Source organism: Mustela nigripes, chromosome 1 (assembly GCF_022355385.1).
Source record: "Mustela nigripes isolate SB6536 chromosome 1, MUSNIG.SB6536, whole genome shotgun sequence".
In the NCBI taxonomy this organism is placed as follows: domain Eukaryota; kingdom Metazoa; phylum Chordata; class Mammalia; order Carnivora; family Mustelidae; genus Mustela; species Mustela nigripes.
The window spans coordinates 107,649,482-107,658,410 of record NC_081557.1 but is presented as its reverse complement, the minus strand read 5'-3'; the positions used below and the strand labels follow the sequence as shown (position 1 = coordinate 107,658,410).

At 59.4% G+C, this 8,929-nt stretch overlaps 1 protein-coding gene across 2 annotated transcripts; it reads right to left on the bottom strand.

Moving 5' to 3' along the window:
* Positions 1 to 171: 171 nt before the first annotated feature.
* Positions 172 to 5,549, bottom strand: FGF17 (fibroblast growth factor 17). 2 transcript variants are annotated; one of them, XM_059371351.1, is made up of 5 exons: positions 5,285 to 5,549; positions 5,067 to 5,103; positions 2,212 to 2,389; positions 1,898 to 2,004; positions 172 to 981 (listed from the first exon to the last, which is right to left on the bottom strand). In XM_059371351.1, exons 1-5 carry the CDS (start codon positions 5,317 to 5,319, stop codon positions 688 to 690), a joined length of 651 nt encoding a protein of 216 aa, XP_059227334.1. In that variant the 5' UTR covers positions 5,320 to 5,549; the 3' UTR covers positions 172 to 687. The 2 variants fall into 2 exon arrangements, with proteins under 2 accessions (XP_059227334.1, XP_059227338.1); XM_059371355.1 differs by having other exon boundaries at positions 2,212 to 2,356.
* Positions 5,550 to 8,929: the final 3,380 nt, after the last annotated feature.

Here is an 8,929-nt window from a genome sequence, read left to right as displayed (position 1 = left end):
ACCCGGGCCACGGGGCTGCCGCGCGGCTCGTCCGGGCTCTGGTCCGCGCCGCTCAGAGAGGCAAGGTTGTTACCCTCGCGGTTTGGAACTTGGATCCCTCCACCCCGCCTTCAGATAACCCGTTTGCAGGAAAATGGTTTTATTCTGGGACTCGAAATTGGGGATGGGGGTGCAGGCCTGGGTAGTGGAATGTGAAGAATGGCCATCTCTCTCTCTCTTTCGCTTCCCCCCTTTTCTTTTTTCCTGAAACAAACACAAAAGTCCCTTCCTACAGTCTGGCCAGGAGGAATGTGGAGGCTGGGAGCAGACTGAGGAAGACTCTGCAGGCAGAGTTTAAAGAGAACCACCTCCGGACCGTGTCTGCAGGGCCTTGAATCTGCTGCCCTTTCCACCAGTTTTAGGGAGCCTGCATCCGAGGGAACACTACAGTTCCTCGCCTGGGGGTCTGCCCCACCCCCACCCCCGGGGCCTATTTCAGTGCGGGGGTCTGGGGCGGCTGCCCGGAGGCCCCAGCCCTGGTTTGTGGCAGTCCCGCCCCTTTCCGGCTCGGGGCTCTGACGCTGGTTGGTCTTCCCCGTCCTCCTTGGGGGCTCTGGTTCCCCTCCCTCCACCCCAGCCCAGTCTTGGGATTAGGAAGGGAAGGGGATGGGAAGGCTGGTGAGGGGCAGCTGCCCCCAGTGTCCCCGACTACGTCAGGGGCTGTGGCCTCCGAGTGCGCTTGGTCCGGCGCGTGGGGGCTGAGCCCACGAACTCGAACTGTTTCTGCCTCTCCGCGTGGTTGGGGAAGGGCAACTGGCCCTGGTAGAGGCGCTTGATGAAGTGAGCCTCTCGTTGGTTCTGGCGGCTGCGAGAAGCTTGGCGGGGCCGACCCTGCCTCGTGAAGGCCATGAACCATCCCTCGTGCCGGGCATTCTGGAAGGCTGTGTAGTTGTTCTCCAGCACGATCTCCGTGAACACGCAGTCTTTGCTCTTTCCGCTGGGCTGCGGAGGGAGGGAGGGAGGGAGAGGAGGGGTGTTCGTCCACCCAACCTGTCTGGTTTGTCTGACTTTTGGAGGGAGCGGCAGGGGGCTGTGTGCCCAGGGGGTTCTGCCTGGGGAGGTGGGTGCCCTTGTTGGAGAGGTAGAAGTGGGAGAAGGGAACAAGGTTTGCTGGGAGTCAGATCTGAACTTAAATACAGGTTTGTCATTTGGAAGTTGTACGCCCTGAGCATGATGTTTAGCCAGTGGTATAGCATGGTAACTGTTGGGTGGAGGCCAAGGAGGCAACAGTCTGAGGAGAAGAATGGGCAGCTGTCTGCAGAATAAAGACTATGTCAGGAGCCACACAGCCATCCATTTGGCCCTATCCAAAACCTTGACACTATGCCCATTTTTTATAGACAAGAAGCCTGAGGCTTGACCGAAATCAGCAAATATTTGGTGAGAACAGCCAGAACCAGAAGCCAGGACTGACAAATGCTAAAGGAAATGGAATTCTCCCTACGCAACAGTGCTGGACCTGCCCGAGAGCTCACACCAGCTGGTGCTTACACTAGTAGGCCTTTTGTGTGTCATCTGCCTGGAGGGATCCTGTGGACCCCGCTGACCTTGGGGGAGCTTGTGGCCATGTATGAATGCCCACTCTCAGCCCTGATCAACACTTGACCCTCAACACGGGGTCTGCAATCTCATGAAGGTGCTAAATCCTGACTCACTGATTGGACCTAGCCTGTAAATCAGAGCCCAAGACACTTAGGGATCAGTAAGTGTCTCATTTAAATGGAGAAACAAGAGTGGCTGAGTGTTGGAGTGTGAGTAGAAGTCATCTTGGCTTGAGCCCAGGGGAGGGGAGTGGGGTGCTGTGGGGCAGGCAGAAAGATGGATTCATTCCTCCCCTCGCCCTCCTCTCAGGTCTCACCTTCCCAATGAGCTTGCCCCTCTTGTTCATACAGATGTATTTCTCACTCTCAGCACCCTTGATGCGCACGCGGCTTCCAAATGTGTCCGTCTCCACTATGAGTTTGGCTGTGATGGGGGAGGGGGAGAAAGACCTCTGTCTGTGGGAGCTGTCGGCTCAGGGGTGTGGCAGGGGGCCCCCCAGCCAGCCTGACCTCCCAACTTTGGTTGTGGGGGGGGCACCGGGAGGCTCTTCCACTTCGGGCCCCTGCCTGGGCACAGGATCTGTTAGGCCGCCAGTGGTGTGAGTGGCCTCCAGTGAGGGCTGGGTCTCACCGAACTTGTTGCCATCCTCCGCGGTGGCAGAGATGCGACGCCCGGTGACCTGCACGTGCTTGCCACTGGTCCGGCTGTAGAGCTGGTACTCTCGGATCTGCCGCCGGCTCAGCTGGTCGGTCATGGCGCCCTGGTCCCTCACGTACTGGTTAAAATTAGGAGACGGGTGATTCTCCCCCTTTGCGGTTACCAAGGGAAAAATAGTGTCAATTTGCTTTGGGTGACACCACCACTGGTCCATCCAGGGGAGAGGGGTGTGGAGGTGAGTGTGATGGGGCAGGCCACTGGTCCTAGGAAGCAGAGGTGTTGGGGAAAGGGATGTATGACCTTCCCAGGCCAGTGGGTGAGCCAGTCATGATCTTTTGGCTCTCCATCTGCCCAGGCTTGGGGGACACTTGTGATCTAGTGCAGACCTGGAATCGTGACTCTGGTTGCTAGAAGGAACCTTCAAAGTTATGGAACCCAAGTTCCATATGGAACCCAAGTTCAGCACTAACGGTGGGATCCTGCATGTCTCCCCTGCCCCTCCTCCTGGGTGCTCAGGACCCTCAGAGGAGCCCGTCCACCATTCACTGTTGTCCCTCTGGGGGTGAGGGACGTGGAGGCTGCAGCAGCAGGAGGAGCCAGTGGGCGTGGTCCAGGGGTGCTCCCGGGAGGTGCCAGGATGCCTGTGCCCCTACGTAACCGAGGCTGGTGGCCAGTAGGGGCGCTGTTGCCACCAGCTTCCGGGGTCCACCCAGGCGTGGTGCAAAGCCAGGATGAGCACCATCTCCAGGCCCAGTCTCTCCCTACCTATCTGCAGCAGTGAGTGGGAGAAAACCACACCACTTCCCGCTCTCTCTCCAGTGAGGTGCAAACCAGATGCCATTTCTGAACTGCTTCAACCCTAGGCTCAAATGTTTCTCTCTCCACCCGATCCTGCTGGCCCCACTCTCCCTGGCCCAGGTCCCTGAGGCCACCTTTATACCAGGCCCAATCACAGCCGCTGAGACAGACCTGGACCCAGATCAGCATCTGTTGGAGGCCACCTCTGTTGCAGAGGGAGGAGCAGGAACAGGAAGGATCAGCTTTGAGGAAGGGGGTGGTGAGTGCTGTGGTGGCTCCAGGCTGACCCTGTAACCTGCTCAGGGTTAACCCTTCGTGTGTGTCACTGCTCATTTCCCACTGCAGCTGGGCCGCCAGGACCAGAAGTGCCGCCAGGACCCCCACCTATGTGAGCAGGGTCTGGAGACTCAGAGCAGTAAAGTGCGTCCCGCACCCCACCGTGGAAAAACCCGAGCCCAGCATTTGGGGTGGGGGCTAGCCTCCCTGCCAGGGGGTGGGGTCTAGCTGGCCTGGGACCCTCAGTGGGGTCCAGCCCGGCCCCAGCCCCCATCCTCCTGGCCCAGGTTCAGGCCCTCCGCCCCTCTTGGCGGGCAGCCTCCTTCTGGCTGTCTGTTCCAGGTCAGGAGCAGAGAGGGCCCCCCTGAAGCCCCCTCCTCTCCTTGTCCCCCTTCAGGCCCTGCACAAAAGCAGCCCCCCCCCCCCCCCCCCCACAGCCCCACAGCCCACAAGTCGCTCTCCCCGCGGGACCTGGCCTGTCCCTTTCATGTTCCCGCTGCGGGGGGACCTCCCCTTCCACTGCTGCAGACAGCTGCTTGTCAGACAGCCCCTCAAGCATGGCTATGGTCCGGCCTGCCGGCCCCCCCTCCAGGGGGGGTGAGGGGGCACTTCAAGGGGGAAAGGACAGCTTTGCCACCTTCCCTGAGTCCTGAATGGGGCCTCAGCCAGGCCATAAACGCCCCGGCCAGCCTCACCATTGTGCTAATTCCCGTTCCAGAACAGGTTGGGCCCACCCCCAGCCCCCTCCCAGCCAGGCTGGGGGCTTTCTTCTTGCTCTCCCTGGATGTGTGAAGCAAAAGGCCTGGAACGGGGGCTAGAGCAAAAGGGGGAAGGAAAAGAGGGGGGGAGTTGTCTCTCTCTCTCTCTCCCACCCCCCCACTGCTTCAAAGGCAGCCCCTTTCCCTCTCCCAGAGAAAAGGCATTTACCTTCAAAAAAAGTCCCCACTGGATATGAAGAGAAGCGGGCCTCTGGCCTGGGAAAGCCAAGCGATCTCTCCCCAGAGCGGTTCTGGACCAGTGCATTTTAATAGCTGCACTTTTATGGAGGATCACAAAAAGGGACCAAGCCTCGCACAGGGGGCTGAGGCTTGGGGTGGGGGGTGTGCATGGGGGCGCTGGCATGGGGTGGGGGGAGTGTGGAGATGCAAACCCTGAATCTTGTCCGAAACAAACCTCTTTGGGCTTGACCTCGTTGCACTGTAGGTGAGGAGTCACCCCACCCTGGCTGGGCATTGGGACTGCCCACACTAGTCCCCCAGGGCAGCACACCCCTGGGACATCTGTGATGGGGAGAGTGGGGTAGGAAGTGGAATGCACAAGTGGTTTTTCATGGAAACCTGTGTTTTCAGGTAGCTCCCAGTACAAGCCTCACCTGAGCCAGCACCTCTGCCCTCTACCCATCTCCCCAGAGTCCATCCCTCAAGCCTGAGCTGCCGCATGCGGTTAGCCTTGGGGGAGGAGGGCAGAACCCGTGTGGCAGTACAGAGGGAGAAACAGAGACTCCAGGACAAGTAGGGATAGGGAGGGTCATGGAGGGAGGACAGATAAAGACCTCAGTGCATCCCCAAATGTGCCTGTGCCCCTTCTACCCGCCTCCAAAGACTGACACCTCCACCCACCCCACCACCTCAGAAACCATCTGGATCCAGGGAGAGGCCGGAACCTGCCTCTGTCCACCAAGAGGAGACTACCCCCCGCCAAGCTGGGTGGGGTGGGGGAGACAGGGAACAGCTAGTGGGGGGGCACCCGCCTACCTGAGTTTGACAGCAGAGAATCAGTAGCTGGAGGCACCTGTGTGGGAAGACAAGGCAGACCCTGGTGTGGGTGCCAGCAGTCAACCCAGGGAGAGCACCCAGGCGCCCTCCCCTCCCCCCCCCCCCCCGCCCCTCCGGGTGGGAGTCCCGATAAGACGAGGTCTGCCCCAGGCTGGAAAGGGCAACGAAACTTCCATCCAGAGAGGCAGCACACTTACAGAGTGACGTGGGGCAGCAGGCGGGTGGCTCCCATCTCCGGAGAGAGTCCTTGGGGTGGTGGCCCCCCTGCCCCCAAACTCAGGAGCAAATATGGGCAGTCCCCAGGGGTAGAGAGGGGTAGAGTCCCAGAGAAGCCAAGGTCTCTTCAAGCCACAGGTTTTCAGGGGGGAGAGGAGGAGAGAGAGGGGAGGAGGGAGAGAGAGGGAGGGGAGGAATGGGGGAGGAGGGCGTAATTGGGAGACTGAGGTGTGAGGTGTCCACCTTCCTGGCCAGTGAGCGGGCAAAGCAGCTGCTGGCGGGGGCTGCCAGCCTCTTGCGGGGCTGCCCGCGCGCAGAGTCTGGAGCTGCTGGCTAAGGAGGCTGGGCCCCGTGGTCTCCCACGTTTTCCCTGACCCTCAGACCTGGATGGGAGGGCCCCGCCTCCGTTCCCCAGGGGCCAGCTTCTCCTGCCCTCAGGTCTGGTGCCCCACCTCCCCAAGGGTGAGCGCAGGTATCATTCCCGGGCCAGGGGTTGCTGAGTCTGGCTCTGGGGGTGGAAATTCCCAGAAGCAGCCTTAAAAGGAGGAGCCTCCCTCCAGGGGGCAGGCGGTGGGCTTGGCTAGGAGCGCTGGCTTCCACTGCCTCTGTCACCCCTGGCTCCCCCTCTCTGCGGTCTGGCCACCCGGTTAGAGGTGTCAAGGCCGCCCCGACTGGCAGCAAATAGCGGGTGCAACAGGTTGGGGACCAGGGATGGGGGAGAAGGTGCAGCTGGGGCTGTGGGAGGACCCAGTGTGGGCTTGAGAGCTGGCCTGCTGACTCAGGACAGACAGGCTCTGAGAGGGGCTGGTGCATTGGCACAAGCTCCTTTTCTTTGGGCCCCAGGCACTTTTCTAGAAGTGGGAACAGTAATGTCAGAGGATCCAAATGAGATAACTACACTGAGCAGATGTCAAAAGGCATAACATGTTCTTGGGCCCCACCCACCATCCTCTCTGGGGCAGTGGCTGTCCCTAGGGCCTCCTCCCTGCGCCCACCAGCCCCTGCCTGGGATGAAGCACCCACCAGCCTCTTCACATGACCTCTGGTCCCACCCTGCTGTGCGGTAGGACCAGTATTACCCCATTCTACAGACAGGGAAACTGAGATGCACTGGTAGGTAGTTAGCTCAGAATGACCCAGCCAGTGAATGGTGGGACTGGGCTCCTGAAGTCCATGCTCTTTCTGTTCCACGGGGGTCTCGTCTGGAGCCTTTCTGCTGTGTCCATGCCCTCTGGGCCAAGATATCCAAGGCCCCAGAGGCTGGTGATGGGGACTCTAATTGTCCTTTTCCTTTAGAAGGTGGGTGATGGTGACTGTGGAAGCAGGCTTGTACTTGGGGGGAATCTCTGAGGGAAGCCCCCATGTAGGGAAGCAGAGCTCACATCTCAGCTCTGAGCTCTGAGGTCTAAGCGCCCCGAGGATGGAAAGAGAAGGGGAACTGTTATGTGGATGTATTTACCTAAAGAGATGAGCAGGAGAGCTAAACTCTCACCTCCAAGCCTCCTTCTCACCTTCCTGAGCTAGATCAATCCACAAAGTTGTCTGCCACCCCTCCCCCGCCCCCAGACAAGCCCAAAGGCCACCTCCTGGCCACCTCCAACTGTCCAGGTCCAGCACCTGGCTCCCAGCTCCGCCCTGGCACCCTGCAGTGGGGCTCAGGGTCCTGTTCAGCCTGAACTGCCCTGGGGAGTGCAGGGTGGGGGGAGCCTTGTAACTGGGGGAGTCCGGGGTTGGCTCCGTACTTGAATCATACTGTCCAAACTGGAAGGGTTCTTTGAGATTCTTCATCTGGTCCAGGCCCCTCACTCACTGATGAGGCCCAGGGAGGGTCTCACAGCTAGTTGGTGAGGGGCATGTGACTCGGACAAGGTACCGGGTACCCAGACTCCCGGTCCAGTGCTCAGCATTTTCCATGCATGCCCCACCCTGTCCTGCTCTTCTGCTTTCATCCAGGCTGGTGCCCCTGATGATTTCCATTTTCTATATTTGTTCACTTTCAGCCCGATTTAAACTCTGCCCCTTCGAGGAAATGTCCGAGTCCACCTGTCCGCTGTGGCTGGTGCCAGCTCTGGCTTTCTTCTTGGGGCAGCCTGGGACCTCACCCACATATCTGCCTGCTCCTAGCTCCCAGTAGGGCGCTCAGAGCTATCTCCTCCCGCCCTCACTCCTGGGGTGACAGGTGGGAATGGACCTATGGAGGATGTAGTTCAGACTTGGGGTGGACCCAATGAATTAAGGAGTCAGGTGTGGGAAGTGCCACCTAGCGCTGTTTGGGTCCCAGTTTTCTGAACCCAAGTGCCTGGTTCTTATCAGTGGGGGAGGGGCTTGTTGTCACCTGCTAGCCCCCCAGCCAGGCCTGGGTCTCCATGGTAACAGATGCCAGCAGTCAAGCTTGGCCTGGGGCTCAGCCAGGGGCTTGGGCCAGGGGACTCTAGGGCATGGGTGAGTAGCCTATTTTATGGTGTGATACCTGCTCCTTGTCCCTTCCCATTGTGCACCTACAGGCCCGGCCTCCTGACTCAGCTTTCTCCTTTACCCCCAGGAGGCCAGTGAAGACCAGTGCTGGCTTCCAAGAGGGGAGGCAGCATGGAGAGTGTTCCATGGATTTTATCCCCATCCCCATGCCCTGTCCTCTATGGGCTGTGTGACCTATGGCAATCCCTTCATTTCTCTGGTCCCACTTCCTAATTTGTAAAAAGGAAATGGCCATTACCGATGTTGTCAAAACTGCCACCGTGAGCATCAACCGAGGTGGACACTCCCTGAAAATTATCAAGGACCAAAAGAATGGGAGCAAAAGGCCTAGATCCTCTTATGTGGCTCAGACTCAGTTTACCTCCATTTTGACCCAGTCTCTCCCTTGACTAGAGGGAGCTGGGAGGCAGAAGGTAGAGTTCATTAACATTTATGGGGGGAGGTGGCAGGAGGTGATAAGGGAAGTGAGAAGTAGCCCCGGCTGCATTGGTTAATCCCCACCCCCTAGTGCCAAGTTCAACACCCCCCAACTGAGGTGTCTCACGCCTGCTCCTTCTAACAGCCCAGCTGGTGCAGACACAGAGCCCGCAGAGCCCACCTGCAGACCTGCCACTTGTCACCACCTGCTTCGACCCCAGCTCACCCTTTTCCTGTTGAAAAACAGAAGGGCTGGAGCTGGAGCAGGGCAAAAGGCAAATGGACCCTTCCAAGACGGGGAGCCCTCCATCTTTGCTGCTCCATTCCTACTGCAGGCCAGCACCGGGAGATCAAATCGGCTGGAGTAGCTGTCCGTGTAGCTGTCGCCTGCCCTTCCGTGCAGACTCAGGGTGGAGCCAGGCTGCTGGGGAATTTGCCAGGGGCGAGGTGGAGGGAAGAAGTACCTGTGCGAACCCCCGCTGGGCTAGAAGTGGCTGGGGCTGCCCATCCCAACTAACAGACTTCATTCCAACGACTGCTTTCAGTTCAGGAGACATCCTAGCACTTGGGCTGCTGTGTGCTCTCTCCCTCTCTGCCAGAGTGGTTAGAGAGCTCTGGGGCCAGACGACCTGGCGGGAACCCTGGCCCCTCCTCTAGCTCTGGGGCCTTGGGGGCCAGTTGTTTCACCTCTCTGGGCCTCATCTTCCAGGTCTGAGAAACAGGGCTTAACAGCG